The 22632-nt window shown below is 37.2% G+C and overlaps 1 protein-coding gene across 1 annotated transcript in view; it reads left to right on the plus strand.

The window, feature by feature from the left end:
• The window catches only part of COL4A3 (collagen type IV alpha 3 chain), a 64109-nt gene that overhangs the window by 17802 nt on the left and 23675 nt on the right, over window positions 1-22632 (plus strand). Inside the window, exons 4-27 of the mRNA XM_075158206.1 lie at window positions 541-585; window positions 1072-1116; window positions 1412-1474; window positions 2208-2261; window positions 3092-3118; window positions 3735-3812; window positions 4846-4908; window positions 5401-5436; window positions 5550-5591; window positions 7038-7115; window positions 8557-8619; window positions 8887-8943; window positions 11327-11371; window positions 12806-12859; window positions 13246-13287; window positions 14626-14713; window positions 15788-15823; window positions 16159-16323; window positions 16675-16767; window positions 17514-17609; window positions 17948-18018; window positions 19277-19465; window positions 20382-20550; window positions 21434-21526. Of these exons, the coding sequence (XP_075014307.1) occupies window positions 541-585; window positions 1072-1116; window positions 1412-1474; window positions 2208-2261; window positions 3092-3118; window positions 3735-3812; window positions 4846-4908; window positions 5401-5436; window positions 5550-5591; window positions 7038-7115; window positions 8557-8619; window positions 8887-8943; window positions 11327-11371; window positions 12806-12859; window positions 13246-13287; window positions 14626-14713; window positions 15788-15823; window positions 16159-16323; window positions 16675-16767; window positions 17514-17609; window positions 17948-18018; window positions 19277-19465; window positions 20382-20550; window positions 21434-21526 (1792 nt within the window). The remainder of the gene's footprint in view (window positions 1-540; window positions 586-1071; window positions 1117-1411; window positions 1475-2207; window positions 2262-3091; window positions 3119-3734; window positions 3813-4845; window positions 4909-5400; window positions 5437-5549; window positions 5592-7037; window positions 7116-8556; window positions 8620-8886; window positions 8944-11326; window positions 11372-12805; window positions 12860-13245; window positions 13288-14625; window positions 14714-15787; window positions 15824-16158; window positions 16324-16674; window positions 16768-17513; window positions 17610-17947; window positions 18019-19276; window positions 19466-20381; window positions 20551-21433; window positions 21527-22632) is intronic.

Raw genomic sequence — 22632 nt, forward strand, 5'->3', positions numbered from 1 at the left:
ACATGTTGATGAGCCATTTATTTGACCTCATTGAAAAGTGTTTAGTAGAGCATTTGCCTTTTAATACGTGATAATAACTTCTGCAAGAATGGCAAAAAGTAAGCATAATTTATCTAGCAAGAACATCTCTGTTAGCCTGAATGCCATCTATTATAGTGTATTCCAGTTAGCTTTTCCTGTTCAGCGCCTGTACTGGTGAGGCTCCCAGCTATTTCCTCACAGGGAAGCACTTCCAGGTCTCACAGTTTGAACAGATCCACAGCAACTGCTTTCTTAACATAACCTGACTGTTATTTTTCTGACCTATGATGAGATATATCCCCCGTAAACACTGAAAAGGATGGCAAGACGCCAAGATTTATGCAAGTTGTATTAAATGCTTGTTTGCTTTAGTGTCTGTAATAGGCAAATCATTTATTTATTTATATAGTTTTGTGTGCACGTGTTGGTATTGGTATTAAAAATATTGCATGTCCTGTTGACATATATGTGCTTTTTCTCAATTATATTGAAATATGTTGTTTTCCATTTGTGATCTAGGGTTCTCCAGGGCTTACGGGCTTAGTTGGACCCAAAGGTATACGAGTAAGTATTTATATTTCAAACAAACTTGTATGTATTAAATGTCATGTTAAATGCCGACTTGGTTCAATAATTTGGGAAAAATAAAAAAAAAAACATTATATATGATTTTAAAGTATTTTTAAAATTTATGACACGGTATATGCACATGCATTATCTATTTTTTAGAACTTTTGTCTTTTTTGCTACACCTTATGTACAAGGTTCATGCTGTATGTATTTAGTATTGGGGTGTGCTATGAAAAAGTCAGACTAGAATTCCATGAAGAGTTGTTTTGGTTTTTTTTCAGTGTGTGAAACCAGTCTATGTTAACAATGCATAAGCTACCATTATACTTGGTTCACAGTCAGAAGCGTTAAGAAAATAATGATCTTTTGATAGAATCATACTCGCATTTATTCTTCTTATGAATGCGATCAGAAGGAAAACTGCATCATGAGCTTTTGCTTAATATTTGTAATATTATTCCTCTGTTTTTATATCATTAGGGAGTCCCAGGAATACCTGGATTTTCAGGTCCTCCAGGACTTCCAGTAAGTAAAAACAAAACTGATTTAACCATTTCTCTCTTACTACAGTCTTCAGTACACAATTATCCTCAGCCCAATGTGCTCACTCTAGTCTCAACATCAGCATTGTCTCTGTCAATTAGCCTAGAGATAGCAATCTTAGCATCAGCAGTTCTTACTCACTGTAATGATTTAAGAACACATTGTAATCTTTCAAGTCTTGTGAAACACTGCTCCAACATAAACTCTTTCAGAGTTGATGTAGGGTAATATGAATGTGTGAAAACAAAGCTTTTGTCAATTTTGCACTTCTTTTTAGGGTGGACCAGGAACTGTTGGTCCTCCTGGGCGCTCGGGTGTTCCAGGATGCAATGGCACAAAGGTACAAACCAAGCTGAATGTTATGAAGATTGTGTTTGGCTGTGCTTAGGAATGGCTAAAAAGCATTCTGAATTTTTCCCCCAATACACAACAACTTTTGGTTTGTGACTTTATCAACTAGGAAAAATTTGAATCATGAGGCCAGAGGAAGGAAAAGTGCTGCCTTTTTGTGTAAGATAATTAAATATTAATCGGTTTTGCTGAAAAGTTAAGAATAATGTTTGATATTTTGACAGATAAAACTTCTTTTATTAAATCCAGAAGACCTAATCAGTTTTGTCCAACCTGTCCTTCTGTGGAAATGCGTTATAGAAGAGATAGATAATTAATTTTATTTCACCAGTATCTAGCTTGCAGTTGACAATTCATGAGTCCTGAAAGCAATTAAAATAAAAAGCTTAATGTTAAGTTACAGGTTTACTAGTTTTTCTTTGCTCTATGAGCAAATGCTTCCACCATTCTGAAAGAGGGAGTCAGAAGAATGCCTACTACAGAAAATCATACATTTCTAGTGAAACAGTGAACTGATCTGACATAGCTAACAAAGCCTGGTGTCTAGGATTGAAGTCAAGACCCATACAGTCAGGCTGTGTCCCTTCTAGCAAATGTGGTGGTAAAGAAACTCGCAATTTTGGTATGATAACATAAAAAACTTCTTTTGTAATCACATTTGCTAAAATCAGACCAAATAATAAACAATAATATGCATTAACAGTCACTCTTACTACTTTCAGGGTGATCGAGGTTTTCCAGGTCCTCCAGGCAGAAAAGGTGCTCCAGGCATTCCAGTAGGTGTCTGTGAAATTCATGATTGTGTGCCTTTCTACCACATAAAGCCCCACATTAGCTGGTATTGGCAACAGTTGAAATATATAGATATCCCCATTTTATTAATATGAAAATTGTGTGGTAAAGAAACCAAAGTTGAAAGTAATGCTTTACCTGCTGCATGTTGGGTCTCAACTTCTTAGTTAATGAGTGCATGCAAATTCATTGACTGGTGTTAGCTATTTAGTGTCTCAAGGGATACTCATGAAAATTTACCACTCACATCTCTAAACGTGCCTAATATATATTTAATAGATTGCAGTTTCAGTTCATGCCTAAATATCTTTGAGGATATGGCCTAATTAAGTCAATGAGAACTAGAAATTAAACCCAGAACTTCTCATTATGGCTGCATTGCTTTAACCCACAAAAGGATTTGTTTTTTCTCTTTAGAAATGTGTTTTTAAAAGAAATCTCTAAACAACAAATGGAAAAGGAATGCTGTCTGTCAAGTTCCAGTGGCTTCAAGTCTAATAACTTCTAAACATGATTTTACTTTTTACTTTACCAGCATTCCTGATTTTATTTATTTATTTATTAAGGTCAGGCTTCAAAACTGTTCTGCATTCACTTGTAGAGTTGTAAGTGTGAGACTGGACTATTTTTTAACAATATGCCCTTTCTTCTTAAATTGAAGTCTGGCACAGTAAATATGTACCTGACTATACACCGTGTCCATGAAAATAAATCACTTAAAGAGCACTGAGCTTAGAGAATATTTAGAATGTGTCCTTTCACTATTGTCCCTTTCACTTTTCGGTTTCAATAATATGATTGTTCTTCTCCTTAGGGTATTGCTGGCATCAAAGGAGAGAAGGTCAGTTATTTACACCGTATTAGCGAAACATTTATTGGTGATCAACAGTTTGTGTGTATGTTCGCTGCTGGAAAAGAGTTCTTAACATCTCCATTCATGGGAAACAGAAGGTCTACCTTCCAGAAGAAGCAACCAAAAACTTTGGTGCTTCGTCTCTACTAGTTGCATTCACCTGGGTTACAAAAAAGTATATAATTTTTTTTTTCTCCTTTAACTACTGTTATTGCATGTAATGAATTTAACTCTTTCAAGCACACAAAAAACTAAGCCCCTCCCCCAAACAGCTTATGAATTCATATGGAAATCGGCAGATGCACTAGAGAGTATTTTAAAGGGATAAAAAGTACCAAAAAAAAATTGAAAGTCAGGACTGTGGGTGAGTAACGTAGGTATGTCTGAAATGAAGACTGCTCCTAACAGAGAACTGGAATGCCTGAAAAAGGTATATTCTGTTTAATAAAATCCTTTTTAAAGGTGGAATTCTCCATAGTGGACAGTTGCCACCATTATGCAATTCTGATGTTGCTTATTTCCCTACAAACTGTATTAGAAGATTTGTTCCACTACAGAGTTCTACAGCATAACTTTCTATCTTCCTTTTTATCTAATTGTCCAGGGGTGCCCTGCAGATGGATCTATCCAAGGGAATGGTGCAAAAGGTGATCCTGGATTGCCAGGAATGCCTGGACTTCAGGTAATTCATAATTAATTCAGACTGTGAGATAGATAGATATAGATATAAAAAATTATATATAATATGTGCATATATATAAAAATTATTTTAATATAATAGATAACTTTAGTGTATTATATATTTTATAGAGAGTATTTTTTACAATTATCTGACTAATTTCTAAACCAGAAAATAATTCTGTGTCTTTAAAAAATAATTAGTTTTATGTAATCTGATTAATACAATATATTCAAAGTCTTTCTTCTGACTTTACAAAACAGACTACACCAAGACAATAGTAATTAATTTTGCCATCAGAACCAATAGTGTCCATTATGTGTTAGTAAAGTGAGGTAGGGAAGTCAGGTTGCAGACAAACAACAATACTTTAGAAATGGAGAAAAACTGGTCATAGATTTAAGGGTTTACCCCTACATGTAGAATAGAGTAGAATAGAGTAGTTCAGTTGGAAGGGACCTACAACGACCATCTAGTCCAACTTCAAAAATTCCCCATGAAGTAAGATTGAACAGATTAGACCAGCGCAACTTCTAGAGGAGTACTAACAAAGGACAGTATGATCCATATTTAAAAAATTGAGATTAATAGGAGAAGGCAGAGCAGACATTTCTTTTGACTGTTACAATAAATGGAGGACATTAAATAAAAAGGAAAATAAAAATTTTTAATTTTCCATTTCTTTGAAAATGAAGGTTTAAAGTGTAGAATTTATTGCATAGAATATTTGAAAGATTAAAAGCTTATTAGGGCTAGGAATAGGACTATATGGATTATGAGAATGTCCACAGTTAAACAAGACTGCTCACTTGAGTAGTTTAGTTTTAGAACAGATATGTTTTCTCATGTTTCAAAACATATGCCAACCAATGAAGCAGTGAGGAGGAATCATACTTCTGTGTTATCCTGAGATATGAAAAGGAAATCCAGGGGCAGTGCTGCTACTCTGTTTGTTATTCATTTCAATGAACTTAGTGTTATGGTTTGCTCATAATCTTGCCAGGAGATTTATTCCTTTTTCTTTTTTGATGTGCAGGGTGCCCAGGGTGCTCAGGGATATCCTGGGGAACTTGGACGTCAGGGCCCTCCAGGAGCTTCAGTGAGTATGAACTTATGTCTCAGTTGTTACTTTAACCTTTGATTTTCCCAGAAACCTATGGAGTTACACAAATACAACTGACTCTCCCAGACTTGTTTGAGGTCTAGAGACGCGTATGTGAAATACGTATCCTTCTGCACACATCTGATTTTTTTTTTCAGTTTCTTTTGATTATATTTATGCATGATAATTTCCATGTTTTCAGAAGCACCCTTGTCTATGTAGGCATAAATTTTAATTTTCAAATAATTGCCCATAAATTCATTTTAAATACTAATGTGTATAACTGTAAGAAAGAGAGATGTATATGTTTGCAACTAGACTGTTTAGACATTCTGTCACCCACTCACAACAAATTGCAGTTGTAAAGGTGGAAGAAAGAATAAAAATAGTGATATAACTCACGTGAAAATCGGGTACTTCAAAACACTTATATTGGTGCTGAAGATTGTAATTTTTTAAATTAAATTTTTTTTTTTTCCATTTTTGTAGGGCATGCCAGGGAAAGCAGGACCTCCTGGACCTAAGGTAGTCTCAGATTGGTAATAAAAATTAAAACTTCCTATTATGTGTAACATTAATTAACTCATTTTGTAGGTGTTTTTAAAATAAAAAAAAAACATTTGGGGATTCTTTTACAGGGTCTTATGGGACTGAAGGTAATAGGAGCCAAAGGAAGAAAGGTAATTGTATAAAATGCTTAAAACATTTTTTGAGTTTTGTTTCTGTTTTCTGCTTTTTCTGATATACAATGGTGAAATGTTTGGGGAAGTAAGTACAGTGAAATAAAAATTTTCAGTATATATATGGAAATCTTTTATTGGAAAATGGAAACATGGCAATTAATATCTAAGGACAAACTGTTTTCACATAAGAGCCAATGATATAAACTTCCTGATAGAAGGGTAGAAACCTAAGAGGAGCCAATAGTTAGTATTTACTAACAGATAGCATTAAATTCATTTATATATCATTTGCACAATGTTCCTAAATGCTTATCTAAGCATCTAAACATTGGTAAATATATAGCATCTGTAGACTCACAACTTCTTATGGCCAACATCTTTTCAGCGTCAGCCTTTATGATGGTGGAAAACCTCCCAGATTTTGAAAAAAAATTGGATGATTTGTTGTCCATGTTCTTACTTTGTATCCCATATAATTGACGTTAAGTTAGAAATGACTACAAATACATATATTATCTCTCAGGACCTCAGCCTGCAGTTGGAGGACCAGTATAGTCAGTCTGAATGTCCTTACAGGATTCTTTCAAGAACTTGGGGCATCTCACAGTTATGCTAGCAGATTCAGCTGTGAACTGAAACAGCACTGTCTGACAGTGGGATTGGTTTTAACTTTGTAATTACTACTGGGAATGTGCTAGAAGTTTCCTAGGAAAATCTCTGTAGATGGAATTGATTATTCATTGGCATTAGCTCAGTTGACCATGGAGCATCTTGCTTTCTTATGAGAGTGATGCATTCTTTGCTGTTGTGCTGCAAGTGCATGCAAAGGCATTCCACTGGCTTAAAATCACTGAACATTATGGATGTTGTTTTGTTGAGCTCCACAGGAAAGACCACATTTAGGACTTTCCCTGTTCTAAAAGATCCTTAATGAAAAAGTGTACTGCGATATTAATGTTTTCGGTTAAGAACACGTGAAAGGTAATTTTATCTGTCAGTACTATGTTACAGTCATCTCTCTAATACACAGACTGCAATTTTGAGGATGTCACCAAAGACAGTTCATGTATTTTATTGATTGACTTAAATTGGGAGAAAAATTATAATCAAGGAGATATTTTTATTTGATTTAAAGGTAAAATGGTCGTATGTCTTTTAAGCAAATAGTATTAAAAATTTAAGCTAATTCTAGATACTTTAACAGAAATCAGCATATGCATTTTTATATTTCTCAGCTAGGAGAAGGTTGTCATAGTAGTCTTAAGTCTTCCGTATGCCTCTTTTATTGGAAGATAAATAGCAAGCAAAGAGAAATGTTGACTGTATTAATGGTTAAGTGTAATGAGAGAAAAATGTTCATGATGTCGACAGTATAACGATGGTAGTTTGAAACAATAAAAACACACTGCTTGTAATTGCTCTATTTTTCTTTTTTCTTTTAAGGGTGACACTGGATTAACTGGACCCCCTGGACCACCAGGAACTGTTATTGTGACGTTAAGTGGACCAGACAACATGACGGTAGTAAAATTGTTAAACATCACATTCAGATAAGCCATCTTACTAGGTTTTACTTTGAGAGGACATTTTCACCTTCATTGTTCCAATAACACTTCCTTTTACCCATCCTAACATTTTTTCAGACTTGTTTAGTTAGATCCTAAGCTCTTAGAGTATGTCTGCACAGCCAGCTCAGCTGAGGCCTGTGTATTCACATGCACACCTGCACAATGCCAGTGGAATGCTAAATGCTTATTAGTAACCCACCTGCTGTGGATTTCTGAGTACATGAAAAATAAATCACTTCTGGCTTCACCAAATCAACATGGATTTTCTGAATGGCTATCAAAGCTGTGTTGACCTGTGGGCCTTGTCACTGAAAATGTCAGGACTCTGAGCTACCAGAGTTTCATAAAACCTTACAACATGTTCGTGTACATTTTATAGTTCATTTTCTCATTGTTTTTACTGGAACATGAGTAATCATGGAAAGTGTTGGGAAAACATTGAGTATTGGAGAAAGGAAAGACTCTGATTCAACTTTCATTTTAAATATTGCTCTGTGAATTAAAATTCTTGCATTTTGTCCTTGTATAGAACTGAAACAGCAGTAGTTGATACACAGTTTTAAGTCTTCACATATTAACAGAACAAGTCTTCAACTTGTTCATCTAATCCATGGAGTTATCCAAACTCCCTCTCCATTATGTGCTAAAATAAAAAGTGAATTTTGCATCAAGACTGTATTGAGGAGAGAAGAGAAAGGTTGCAGAAGCAAGGTTCAACTGTTAGGCACAGCAGCTCTTCCCTGTTTAAATCAAATATGGACCACCTGGAGTACTTCCCAGTCACAGCTGTGGCAGTTTATCATGGGGGAATGGCAATTTTTCAGAGACATTGGGCATTAAGGTTTAAAAACCCCTCAAAACTCCTTACATAAATAGTTTGGGGTATGAGTCTAACCAGGTAATAATTAGGAAGTCCATAAACTTTGGCTTTACAATGACCTTAGGATGTGGCCCAACATATAATAGTACTACACAGTAGGGTAGTTTAATCTTGAGCCCACAGAGGCAAGGATCATGTGGGTAGCCACTGCATTTATGTATTGGAGTAACTGTAGCTCTAGTGAAGCAACTAAGGTTTATTTGTTTTTCACTTGCAATTTGTTGCCATTCCTGGGGGTATTTACTCCGGTTCCCTTGCACGCATCACAGGTAGGTCCTTTTGAACTTGCTATGTTCAGGAATATGCGCAGACCCAGTTTCTTTTTCAAACGTCATAGACTTAGGCAGGAATGCTGATGTGAAGCTTCTGTTTCTTTTAGTCATTTAAGTAGAACCATCTCTGTTTGAAGAAGCTTGCTGGTAATGTAAGGATTTCCTATTTGTAACACTTGAGTGATATGGTAAGCACAGAAAAATCCAAGAGACCATATTAACTTGATTTTTCTGTATAATAGGGCTTGAAAGGAGAGAAAGGAGAAAAAGGATCAAGAGGACTTCCAGGGCCAATGGGGTTTACAGTAAGTGACCATAAGTAAATCCCTTAAATCCAGATGTTCAGGCAGCATTATCTAGTAAATGCTACTCTTTTAGAGTCCAGTATTTACACTACTTATTCCAACCTTCAATGACTAGAACTAATGAATAGAATAGAATACCTATTAATAGCATTCTAACTGTACTTTATTTTTACACATTTTTAAAGATAACAAAATTATAAAAGATGTATTTAATTTAGAAAATGAGAGTCTCAAAATATGTGTATCTTGAGGGTGGTTTTGTTACAGGGGCCGGTTGGTGATTCTCAGAGTGAAAAGGGTGACCAAGGAGAACCCGGAGCACAGGTACGTGTAAACAGTTGAATACACGTATGTTAGTCTTTCCTGAAAAGCAGTTTTGCTCTAGTGTTGCTCTCCAGTTTTTGTTTCAATGCCACTCAGAGCAAATATTCTTAGATTCAAAAGCTCTTTCATCCAGTAAACCAGACTAGAGAGCTGAAAGTCGGATGACTGTTCTTGTAGGCTCACATACCATGAGTACATGAAGTAAAGGTCAGTTGACGGTGGATGTGTTTCTATTTGTTTTGCTGTAAAGGTTCTACTGTTAAAACTTAGTAAAAAAAAAAAAAGTGCTCTTCTGAACAAATAGTGGCTTTATAGTGCCAGTGTATATGTAGAAGAGAATTAAAAACGTTGGGCTTACTTAAGGCAGCAGACTTAAATTAGTATGCTCAACCAGCGGGTATGTGGAGATGTGAAGAAAGTTGTCATAAGAGAGTTAGTCTGTTAACAGGATAATATCTTACATAATTTTATGGCCGCATGAGAAAAAATCATATGTTTATTTTAAAAAGCATGCACATTAAAATATAATTTACTTGAGTATATCTACGTTTTGAAGAGAATGAAATAGAAAGATACCACTTTGCATTCAAATGGCTTTCAAACTTTCAGATAAAAACTAATCAATGAAAGATGCAGTTCTTAGTAACTAAAGTTGTATGAACTCATAACAGTTTACCAATATGTAATTAGGGGAGAATCCTAAAATATCCAAATAAATCAAAATGTTTTGTGACATTTTCTGAACAAAACATTTTGATTCCAAATACATTTTGGAAGCAATATTAAAAAAAATAATTTTCAAATGAAATAATATTTTTTCGTTCAGTCCATACATTATATTTTGAAATCTTTCCCATACTTCTTGTAGTTGCAATAAATTTTCTTCCACAAGGAAACGTAGCAAGACAAGACCAGTACTACCTGTATATTGCTCTTCAATTGTATGGTGCTATAACGATGATGATGCTATAGAGCAACTTGATTGTTATTTTTATTATATCCAATGTGTGTTATTCTTCCTCCATCTTCTGTGTTTCTTCCATATTATGTCTTCTGTTTGCAAAAGCTCTGTCCTGTCATGCAGTATTTTTTAGAACTCTTCCTAATTCACCTCTCCCTTCCTTCTTAGTGGAGGAAGTAGTAGAGCACCCTTGCTTTTCTGCCTATTGACTTTGAAGAATGCTAAGGAAATACAAATAGTGTTAAGACATTGACTGACTGGCTATTCTAAAATGAAATCAAAATGTTTCTTTTTGCTATTGAAATTATATTAGTGAGCACAAAATATCAAATGGCTCTGGATTTTACGTTCTAGAAAAAATGATTATTTTGTGCAAGCGAGTTTTGAGCCTGTGGCGACGACATCCCAGCTCCCCTTCTTCTCTTCTGGAGTGTCATCTTTGGTTAAGTTCTGCAATCTTTTGAATATTGCTGTTTTTTCTGATGCTTACATCGTAATTCATGGTCTGGTCATCTTTTTCAAAATTATTTTAAGTTTCATTGATGTATTCTGTGCAAAACAAATTTCTAAAATGTACTTTCTCCCCTGTTGTTCTGAGCTCATAGTCTTCCACTTCCCTTTTATCTTATCACTACCTTCCTGCTGTGGATTTTAATGAACCAGGTTTTCCTCATTTCTGCCTTCAAGGTGGCAAGTAAGGTATCCATATTCAGAATTATGGTTTCATTTCCTTCTCTCCCGTTTTTCCCCCTTCTCTCTCTTCTCTTTGTCTTCTTTTTTTGTTGTTATGAATTGCTTAACATGTATTGTTGCGACTAGACGCCAGGACCCCAGCAGAAAGCTGCCTAATGTGGTGTGCATCATGGAAAACAGCGGATACCTCTGGCACGCTGCCTCCTTCTGTTTTCACTTTTCCATCTACTGCCCTACTTCCAGTACCTTTGAAGTGCACTCCCTATTCTTTTTCATTAAATAATTTCTCTTCAAGTCATCTCTTAATCCCCATTTCCTGTAAGAGAAAAGTTTCCCTTCAGTATCTTTCCATGCTCCCCATTAGAAGGGCTGCTAGCTGCTCTATTGTTTTATCATTTGTCTTGCTTCTGCAAGGACCTGATTTTGCACCAAGCTTCCTGCACTTGCCTGGCACTTTGTGCTGGTGAAGTGCCTGCCTCAACTAATCTTCCACAGGAGGAGGAATGTCCAGGGAATATCTTACTCCCTGTTTTGTAGAGTTTTATAAACATTAGTTATGATTAAAAATAATGAGCATTTTAAAAATAACCTTAATGGCTTTTCAAAATTTATAAAGACCTAAAATGCAATTATATGCACAGCATTTAGTTCTTATGCTCTTTGAATGCAATGACCCCTCTTTTGATCTTCTTAATTTTTTTTATTTTATTTTTTGTTTTTCCTTTGTAGGGTAAACCTGGAAAAGAAGGTGTCCCAGGTCCACCTGGCTTACCGGTAATGCACCTTCTAAATGTTTTCTAAGTAACAGTCATCTGTTTATCATGGTCATATCTTCCTGTCACAGCTTTTTTCCATTGCAGAGTGTGTTTGAAAATGTTGATTTGCATACACTGTGAAACATTTCCTTTTGCACAGCTGGCCTTGGGACATACCATGTCCTCATAGTTTTATGCAGGAGAGAGAGGCTCAGTTCATAGATGTTGTCTCTTCTGTGTAAAATAAAAAGACCTGTTGCTTACTGCTGACTATCTAATGAGTTTGAGACACGGTCCAAGTTACGCAAAATTAATTCTACTGAGTTTAATTCTGGTTAGTCACATTGAAATTTTTGCAGAAGAGTTATACCTTCCCTTCAGCATAAATCAAGAAGCAAAATGAATAATTTTTAATCACTAGAATCAAAGACATTCTTTTACAAAGAAAAGTTATTGTCAAGGTCACAGCTGCCTTGGCCTGAAACAAGATGACTGATAGATATTAAAACTGTCATCTTGTCATCATATAATTCTTAAAATATGCCATTTTATAACCAAAATGATCTCATTTGTCTACTAATTTAAAAGCTAAAGTTGCTCAAATGTATTTGGAATACTGTATTCAATTGGTTAAGTATCAATTCTTTTATATTTACTTCACTTCCACTTTAATGACATCATTAGGGTCACAGTGACCTTACAAATACCTTATCAAAATTCTTATTGTCAGAATAGCCCATTTCACATATATCGTACTAAAACGTCATCTTCATCATGCCAAAACAACCTTCAGAGACAGTCTAAACACATTCCAGTCTGACAAAGAACGTGGAATGACAGACCGCAAAGCTCTACTGCCTCAGCTAACAGAAAGAAAACTTTCTGTCATGACAAAGACATGTCATTGCTCTGTTCCCATTTCAACTTTACTAACTAGCAGTGGATTCAACTGCATAAGCCTCCGAGAAGTCCCTTTTCTTTGCATGTATACACTTGCAGAAAGCCTTAGCAGCAGTTTGCACTGTTTTCCCTCCTGGTCTTGCTGACACCTCTTGAGATCAGCCCCATCATGCAGACTGACCAAGTTCTGGGAGAGGGAGTTGCTGAATGTGAGAGTCTCACATTGTGTTGAGTTTCTCCCCTTTCAGAAATAGTAGTTCACAGAGGGAGAACAAACCAGAGTCTCCTACACTTGTGCTATCCAGAGCAGCTCCACCTTGGGATTGGTGGAGTGTGTGCCATTATAAAGGCAGGTTTGGATGAGAGACCTGCAGTTATTTCCCACAGACGCGGAACTGTACCCCAAACTGAGTCTTTCCCTGAGATTTCTTCCCCTGAGCAAGTCACATTCACCTTGCCATCACCATGAAAGATTGAAGCTTTCCTTTTTAAGTCTTACTGATGACAGTGCTAAAAGATTAATCCTCATAAAAGTGTGTACTGTCACCTGCAGGGACAAAAGGGTGAACAGGGCAAACCAGGACTGGCTGGCAGGCAAGGAGCTAAGGTATTGTCTAATGGTTTTGTTGTTGCTTATGAGGATGAGGTGTATTTTGGGATTATTATATCATTTTATTTATCACTGTGTATGCAATATGTTTTACTTTACCTAAAAGATGACAAGTAATGATATCATGGAATAGGGGATGGAACAGCTGAAATAGATCATGTGTTTGAACTGGTGTCCATCTATGCTTGCTGAGTGTTCCTGTAGTTTTTAGTGTAGGTGGCTGAATAGTTGTGTAAGGAACAGTAATGGGGGTGGTGAAGGACTGGTCAGGAGCAGTAGTTCTTCTTTAATATTGTAAGCAATGTATTGAAGTAACAGTGGGTACCAAATGTCATGTCATTATTGTTTTTAATAAACAAATCCATCTCTGTCCTCTGATGAAGGGAATTAAAGGAAACACTGGTCCACCTGGAGCTTGTGGTCGAGTAAGTGTAAATTATCTTTATCATATAATTTTTCTAAACCATTAGAATAGGAATAAGCCAAACTGACTGTATGAGGCAATAACGGAAGTCCCGTGATACTCTAATCGAGGCATGGCTTTCTCAAAGTACCGATGTTGCTGGGAGTCTCACAGAGATGGCATTTTCCTTCACGTAGAGCTGGATACACAATCAGGGCCTGGTTAGACCTCACTCAGTTCCAGCAATTTCGGCAGGGGATTGGACTGTACAGAACAGTTACAAAAATTCACAGGAATTAATTTTTAAACCAATCTCTAATCAGTTCCAGAACAGGTGGTGTTAATTTTAAAATCCTAAGACGACTTTTCAAAGAAAGCAAAGGATGCTATGAGTACAATTTCTCTGTCTAGTCATGCTGTCTTGCTAGTGACTTTCTTAAAGACCCCATGCACACCTAATGGAAACGTTCTGCCCAAATTGTTCAAAAGAAATAACTTTGTAAAAAGCTAAATAATTTGTGATATTAACAGAGTACTAAAAAATCACTGCTTTTCAAAAAATCAATAGGCGAAAAGTAAAAATTTTGAATTTTAATTTTAAGCAGTTTTTTATTCATTTTAAAATTGGTGCATTAGTAGTCTGTTTAAATTTCAGTGTGATGTTTATATGTCAAGGCAGAATACTTATTATAATACTGATTTGCTAGTAATGGTGCCTATGCAAAACAATGCAGAAAAGAGCAAAAATTTGTAGTAATAAAAAAACAGAGTTAAAGCAAATAGCATTTTGATTTTGCCTGTCATTTGTAGAAACTTTGAACCATCATAATATTAAACTTTAATAAATTAAGTATTAGTTTTTATAGGAATGACTTTTTAATGCACATGTGATTTAAGTAGTTGATTTTTGTCTGTTTTCATGTATGATTAATTTAAGGGTAGACTAGATATAGCTGATGCTGCTTTGAGCCAATGAATAGACTAAGTGATTCCTAAAGGTTTCTTTCAAGAATATTTTCTATTTCTTCCTACTGTAATATTCGTGATTGGATCACCAACTTATACTTTGCCTGTATAGTTGCATCTGCAGGCAGAGGAGTTCTCTGGGAGTTGAGGAATTGGGCTGAAATCCCAGCCCCATCTATTTGTACAGGTCTCTTGGCATTATCTGTGTGTAACAATTATGATTTCACTTTTGGCTGCTTGTAGTTACCATGTGATTAGAAAGGTCTCATGGTGTCACAACATCAAAATTATGAATGAGATCATAACATTGTTCTAAGCAAATGTTCAATATGAGGCACTGTGCTTCTCTCTTCATTCTTACTATTCTTTCTTTTCTTACCATCTTTCTCTTAAGACAGAGTATTATGATAATGTGGTTGGTGAAAAAGGAGATGAAGGACCCCCCGGACCTCCAGGACCAAGAGGTCAACGTGGTGTGCCTGGTGAGTGGGACATCAAAACTAGAATCTTCTAGCCAGAGCTGTCGACTCAAATGGCTTGTTGCAGGCTAGGTTTTTGAGCACCCAGCAACCTGCTTCTGCCTTTACAAGAGTATTTCCAAATTACTCCCATCAAATTGCAGAATTGAAATGTGTCCTGAGACTTTGATTTATGGCCATATTTCCTCTTAAAAATAATGAAGATAGCACACCACTTTGCACAGATAATTTTGTTGAGCACCTAAGCTCACTGACATCCTGTCTCATGACCTTAGTGGACTATTGCGTCAGCACATTATTTGTATATGCCATAGACAAACCATCAGGGCTGTAAGTCTCGTGTTAAAGGTCATGCACTTTTTGCTCTCTTTTTTTTTTAGCTTTCATTTTTATTGCATATCATTCCAAAATAATAAAGATCTGCAAGTTTTTATTTTGTTTATTTTGCCCCTGCTGTAAAATTAAAATGTACTGATTTATTATTTGGGCTGTCTTACAATATAACAAGGACTTGTGGGCTGAACACTGAGGCAGCATCTTGTAGGCTATATATCATACTCATCCAGCAAGTCCTTGCCTTCTGTATTTTGATGTTCTAGTTTTAAGAATATTTTTGTATACAAGTGATTTTGTTGCATTCAGTGAATACTCTTTGCTGTTATAAATCTACTTACATACTTCCAAGGGATGGCAACAGGAAAGTTGAGCTTTGCAAAGGTATTAATGCATTGTTAAGAGGTGGTATATTTACTAGAGCAATAATAGTGGCAAAAAAAAGCAAGTTTGCAGGCCTGTAAGTCGTTCTCAAGTAATTGAGTGCATCCCCACCTAAGATAAATGTGGTGGATCCTATTCCTACCTGTTGTAAACATCCATATCTCGCCAGATTTCAGTGAGAATTGTCAGTCTGCAACAGTTGCATAAGTAGTAGATGCCTACTCAGGCAAAACCAAATTCTTAAAAGATAAAATAAGCTTAAAATGCAGAAGCCCAAATTTTGCAGTCAGTATTAATGAGTAGTGACTTTGCAGAGTATACAGTGATTTAACTCAAGTTCTAAATACATTGCTTTTCCAGGGCCACAGGGTCCTCCAGGAGATGCTGGTAGACCAGGTACGTGTAATGGTCCAGTACCAACAATAAAATACATCATTCTTCCTGCCCATTATACTGAATCAGCATTGTGGAATCTTAACTTCACATGACTTTAAACATATCTATAAGTTGTCACCCAAAAGCTTTGATGGGCCAAGTATTTAAAGAGAGGTTAAAGATAATTTTTAAATGTCTTTACATTGTCATTGTGATCACTTAATATATTACAAGATAAAAAAGATTTATGGGATGAACTCAGTATGTTTGAATCTCACTCATCCTATTGAGTACTTACGTTGCTTTGAAATTCCATTTCTTTAACTTCATTTTTGTATTTTTTCCTCTTCGGTTAGGTGTGTCAAGACCTGGTCTGAGAGGTCCCCCAGGATTTCCTGGACCAAAAGGAACAAAAGGAGAGAAAGGACAAACTGGCTTGTGTATTGTAGGTCCTCCAGGACTACCTGGTATTACTGGTAGACCTGGTTCTGTTGGATTACCAGGTCCTCCAGGAGAACCAGGTGATGTTTCAGTACTGTATATATAATGAACAAGAACAAATCCAGAGTCATCTCAATATTTAATGTATGAGATTATATTAATACATTACTTAGAATACATACATAGAGTATATTTTGAGTAATATGGCATTACCATATTTATCCTCAAGTACTTCCAGTTACAGGTGTTTTGGATTTGTCCAGGTAGTTCTCTCTTTTAAATGAATCATAGAATATCTCAAATTGGAAGGGACCCATAAGGATCAGAATACTGTCTCCAGCTCATTCCTGCAACTTTTTTCTCTCTGAGCGAAAAGAGACTTGTCTGAATAATCTGCTGATGTAATGGTGCCATGCTCATTTCATTAACAGGTAGAGTAACATTTAGAACAGGCCTACCAGGACTTCCTGGAGAGCCAGGGAGTACAGGACCTCCAGGACCTCCAGGAGATATTGGCATGAAAGGTCAGTTTCAGAAAACTATCACTCAGAAGTAGTATCTTTAAGGATCCTCATGAAACTTTGAATTTAATTTACCTCTTAAGCCATTTGATGAGTTCAGAGATTTAAGAAAATTCATTAGGGATAGCAAGATATCTTCCTTCCCTTACAGTAAACAGCAGCTAAAAGAGCAGTGCATGTGCCAGTGCTGCACACCAGTTGTACAGCACTGCAGCCAGGGTGTAGATCTTCACTCGGACAAACAATTACTACAGCTTGATAGGGTTTTCGTGTTATCCCAGTGTTATGTTCAATGCTAACAGTTGTTCTCTGGGAGAAGGTTCCTTCTGCAAATATCACCACAGGAGCTGCTGAATCTCTTTGCCACTCACCAGTCATTGAAGTCACCCAGGCTGTTATGGAGCCATGTTAGTTTGAAGCCTATGTCCCTTTCTTCTTTTCAGAGAATTTGGCTTACCAGTAGAGTGACTATATCCAAATGGTTTACTAAAACTAGACTTGAAAAAATCAAGAGATTTAAACTGAATGTTCCTGCATTTTCAATTAAATGTAATCAGTTTTGATTCACTGTCTGACCACAGGTAATTTTGTACTGTGTTGGAAGTGATCTTCCAACAAAATTAAGGCCATGTTCCTACTGCTGTATGGCCAAAAAGTCTTAGCCATCCTCTATAACAAACTATGTAACACATTATTTAAGCTTGGGAATGACTTGCTGTGGAACAACTAATGAATTATTTTCATTCTAGGTGATGAAGCTTGCGTGTGTACTGATTGCAGCTATATTCCGGGAATACCTGGTCTTCCTGGTTCTCCTGGGCAACATGGCCAAGATGGCATGCCTGGTAAATTATCTTGTTGTTTCTAACAGGATAGTAGGAAATGCCAATGATTTTGCTTTTAGCATGAGAATCAGGTATGGGCATGTCTGCAGCATGCAGTCCTTGAACTAGCCCTGAGGTTGTGATGAGTGTGAGAGCCTGATGCAGCTCCATCCACTGATATGAGCACAAGCCCTGAAAGAGGTGCAGTGAGAATGCTAATAGGCTTAGGTGCAGCCTGAAGCCAGGTCAGTCAATGTAACAAGCAGAAACATTCAATGCTGAGTGTGATTATCAGAGCTTGTCAAAATCCATGTCTTTGTTTTCATTTTTCTTTACAAAATATGCTGTTTCTTTTGCAGGTAGAGAAGGAACAACAGGTCCAAAAGGTTCTCCAGGTTCTACAGGAGCACCGGGGTTTCCAGGAGCTCAAGTAAGACTTGGGTTTTTCAGATTATTTTTCAGCTCCCACAAGAATTATTTCAGAGAAACCTCATGGCTGGTGTTACATGCAATGTCATACTGGGTGATCTCAACCATTTTCTTTCTGTTGTAATGAATGTGTCTGCATGGGAGGCCTATGTCCTGTAATGTGGACATAGCTGACCTAGCTTTACATGAGCCTCTTTTGCTTAGTGCAGTAAGAAGTTCAGCCCAGGCAGTGAGGCAGGTAAATACCTGTGTGATTAACCTGTGCTGTATTTCATGATGGCTAGACTGCTTCTTCTGCCTGGTATGGGTAGTTTACAGTTAACTTCTGTTCATCTACATAATTCCATAATCATGGCAGTGGCTGTAAAGCATATATAGAGTTGTGTGTGCTGTGATCATTGTCAGACTCTTATGTCTCTTGTTTCCAGCATACTCAGGACTTGCTAAAGCCCCAGTTGTGCAGAGGAACTTGCTTCTCATAATACGCTCTTCAGGGGTGCAAAGGACACATTGGGAAACATTGTGAAGAGGGAAGGCTGACATCTGCTGCCACAGACATACCACTTGGTTGTTCTAACTTGTGCCTGTGGTAGTAATTATTTGTGGGAAATTGCAGTCGGCACTATCCAATAAAAAAACGTCACACACAAGTATTCATTGTGGTGGTTGCTATACAGATGCAGAATGAAAGAGTCTGCTAACAGGTTTTTCCAGAAGGCTCCCAAAAATTCATGAGGCCAAGATCATTAGAGCCCAGTGTACTTTCAGCTTGTACTCATTTTGGCTGGGATAGAGTACCAACTTCGTACCCTGAGGGGGAAAGAAGAGAGAGGAGAAGTTAACTATGAATAGAGCCAACTGTGGCTGTTATATTGTGTCCCCGGGGAGATATTCCCATGGGGAGGAAAAATCTCTAATTAGGTTTTAAGGTACTTTCTTGTCCTTCTTTTTGTGCCACCAAAGCATAACCAGGTAGCTAACAGTCTGATCCATTAAATGATCCTGCATTATTCCTGCTTATAAATAAAGTATAAATAATATAAATAAAATTATAATCAGGGTGAAAAAAGAGTAAAGGCAGGAGAAAAAAGAAAAACAAAAAAAAAAAAACAAAAAACCTGTTCATTGAAGTGTGCCATTACAGTGAGTAAAGATGAGAATAAAGAGAACCACTCTCAGGTATTTAATTTAAAAAAAGAAAGCTTGAAAACAGTTGACATATGTCTAGCACTGAAATACTTTTGATTGCTTTGTTCCAGGGACCTCCAGGTTTTAGAGGAGATCAAGGACATAAAGGATCAAAAGGTGAGCCAGGATATGTGTATCCAGAAGGGCCAAAAGGTGGCCGAGGAGATCCAGGGGCCAGGGGAGACAAAGGAAGAAAAGGTTCGGATGGAACTCTGGGAAGACCTGGCTCTAAAGGATTCAAGGGTTCTAAAGGTGAAGAGGTGGGTGTGCACTGTTTGCAATTAACATAGAATTCATGAAAACCCAAGTCAGTATTTATATCTTGTACAACAGTCCGTTTTACCTATTCAGATGCTTTTACTGAATACCCTCTACCTCATTTAGGGGTGCTGTGCTCAACTATAGCAACCAATATGCATAACCAATATGTATGAAAGAATGAGAGTAAATACTCTTATGTAATACCAGAGAGATGAGGCTAGTGTAGATACATGTTGCTCAAAAACCTTGGCAGTCTATTGTGATGTTAGTTTGGATATTTATATTGGAGCATTATCTTGGATTCCTATGGTGAATAAGATTAAAAAAAAAAGAAACAGTTTTCCTGATTACTTATAATGCTTAAAAGGAAATAATAAATCAGATAATTCTGTTCAGTCGTTAGGAGTTAATCTTCAGTCAGGGCTGAGAGAAACCACAAAAGCTGTGAGGACTGACCATAAAACTAGAATCGTTAGGGCAGATCTTTGTTCACCAGAAACAAAAACTAACAATTATTGTTGTGTGGTGTTGGCTGAGAAACTGTAAAAGTGATTCAGATATAACTCTCTAAACCTGCCTCGACAGTTTTCAAGGAGAATCAGAGCTGAGTTTTTCTTTTTTACCAAACCTGTTTTAAAAAGGAAAAAGTTTATAGTCTAATCCCACAGCGATTGAAAAATCAAGCTGTTGTATTTATTTGTACTATTTCACTCTTAATAGCCCTCTGTTTGTAACCATTTATATTAAAATTTATATTCCTTTAATCACAAGTAAATCAGAGGAAAAATTCCTCTTAAATTGGCAGAGCTACTCTGCTGCTAAAGTAATGCAGACAGAGAATTGGGCATTTTGTTACAAAAGCTGGTGTGGAAAGAAAGTAATGCTTGGTATACACGCATATGTAATCATTCATAGGGATTGGCTGGTTCAAAAGGAGATAGAGGACTACCTGGATTGCCTGGCAATCTTGGTCTTCCTGGAGAGATGGGACCTCCTGGACTGCCAGGATATGGACCACAAGGAATAAGAGGTTTCAAAGGCTCTAAAGGAATACCTGGTCCACCTGGATTACCTGGAGAAGTTGGTTTGTAATTTCCTATTTTACCATGTTTTACCTATGTTAAAGAGCACTTATTTGAAATTGCAGAGATAGATTTAAGTCAAAGACATAATTTGTGAAACATAGGAAGTTTTTCTTGGGATGAGATTTCCACAGCATTGTTCCAAGTTTGGTCCTGCTGGAGATAATAAGAAAAGTCTTAGGGTCATAAGATAATGGAGGTTGGAAGGGACCCTATGAGGTCTTTAATCCAAACTCCGGCTCAGAGCAGGGTCATCTATGAGATCAGACCAAGTTATTCAAGGCTTTATCCAGCTGGGCCTTGAAAACCTCCAAGGACCAAGGCAGCATATCATCTCTGGGCAACCTGTTCCAATGCTTGACTGTCCTCATCATGAAAAAAAAAGGTCTTCAAATATGTATCCAGTCATCATCATTAGTGTGAGCTAAGTCATCGGGGAAGATATGAAGGACTTAATAATTCTGGAGTGCTGAAAACATAAGTGTATGTATTTATAGGCAAGCATAATCCAAAGTTGGACAGTAGATACAGTCAAGGTTTCTTGAAGAGAATACTCATTAAATCTTTATGAAATGGAGTTGCAGATCAAGCATTTCTCAATTGCATCATTTTCCTGCTTACTTTGTGCTTCCTTTTCTGGATCTCCATTAGACTGCAGGAGGGCTGAGAGGAAGGGTGCAGGTGGGCTTAGTCAATAAAATTTTTTTGCTTTATGAAGCCAGGATCTGAAGGCTTTTCAAAGTCTGTAGGAGTTTCAGAAATATGGAAACTATAGAAGACTGCATTTTTAACTGAGTAGATTGATCACTAGTGTTTTTAAATGCTTAAGATTACATATTGCCAAACTGTAAGCCTTTGTTATCTATGATTATGTATTTGCTGAAGGTCTGAAAGGAGAGACCAGTAGGATAACTCCATTACCTGCCTTGCCAGGACCTCAAGGGCCAGATGGTTTACCTGGACCCCCAGGAGTGCCTGGTGAGTACATCTGCACTAAATACAGTGAAAATCAGAGATAATTGGATTGGGATTTCTCTCCCAGCTCTGGCCAGGTGAAACTGTTGGGTTACTTTGAAGTAACTATAAAAAGGATTTCTGTGGTACAGAAACTATGGAATTAGCTGTAACATTCCCTTTCAAGAAAACTAGGGGATGTGGATGTGAATAGGAAGGGCACACAGGTCCACGTCCATGGTGTGCAATATGGCAGAGATTCCAAGCAGTCCTATGCTATGACTTGGTTCCTCCAAAACCAGAAACGTCTTGCATATCCAGAAAGGTGCCTCTGGCATAATTTTGACAAAAGCCTGTCCTAAATTATGCTGGGACTGCTGCAACCTTCAAAACGGAACAAAATTAGATTAAAGCATTCTTAATCTTCCTGAAGCCCTTGGATCTTGTCATGCTTTGCAGGGGCACAGTCAAAAAAGTAACTGTATTACTAAGTTTCCCAGTTCCTTTTTGATGTGACTGTTACTAACCACTGTTCTAAGATATTAAGAACCTGAGTTTCCTTTTTTGGGTGGGTTTTGGGCTTGAGTTCTAGGTGGGATTTTTTTGGTTGCTGGTATTTTAAATTTTGCAGAATTTTTGAATGCACTGAAGGAGAGTAAGTGACATTCAGGCTAACCGTAAGGCATCGTTCTGGTTTAACCCCAGCTGGCAACTAAGCACCACGCAGCCACTCACTCCCTCCCCGTGGTGGGATGGGGAGAGAATCAGAAGGGTAATAGTGAGAAAACTCATGGGTTGAGGTAAAGACAGTTTAATAGGTAAAGCCAAAGCCGCGCACACAAGTAAAGCAAAACAAGGAATTCACTCACTACTTCCCTTCGGCAGGCAGGTGTTCAGCCATCTCCAGGAAAGCAGGGCTCCATCACGCGTAACGGTTACTTGGGAAGGCAAACGCCGTCACTCCAAACGTCCCCCTCTTTCTCCTTCTTCCCCCAGCTTTATATGTTGAGCATGACATCGTATGGTATGGAATACCCTGTTGGCCAGTTGGGTCAGCTGTCCTGGCTATGCTCCCTCCCAGCTTCTTGTGCACCTGGCAGAGCATGGGAAGCTGAAAAGTCCTTGACTAA

This window comes from Calonectris borealis, chromosome 9 (genome assembly GCF_964195595.1).
Source record: "Calonectris borealis chromosome 9, bCalBor7.hap1.2, whole genome shotgun sequence".
In the NCBI taxonomy this organism is placed as follows: Eukaryota; Metazoa; Chordata; class Aves; order Procellariiformes; family Procellariidae; genus Calonectris; species Calonectris borealis.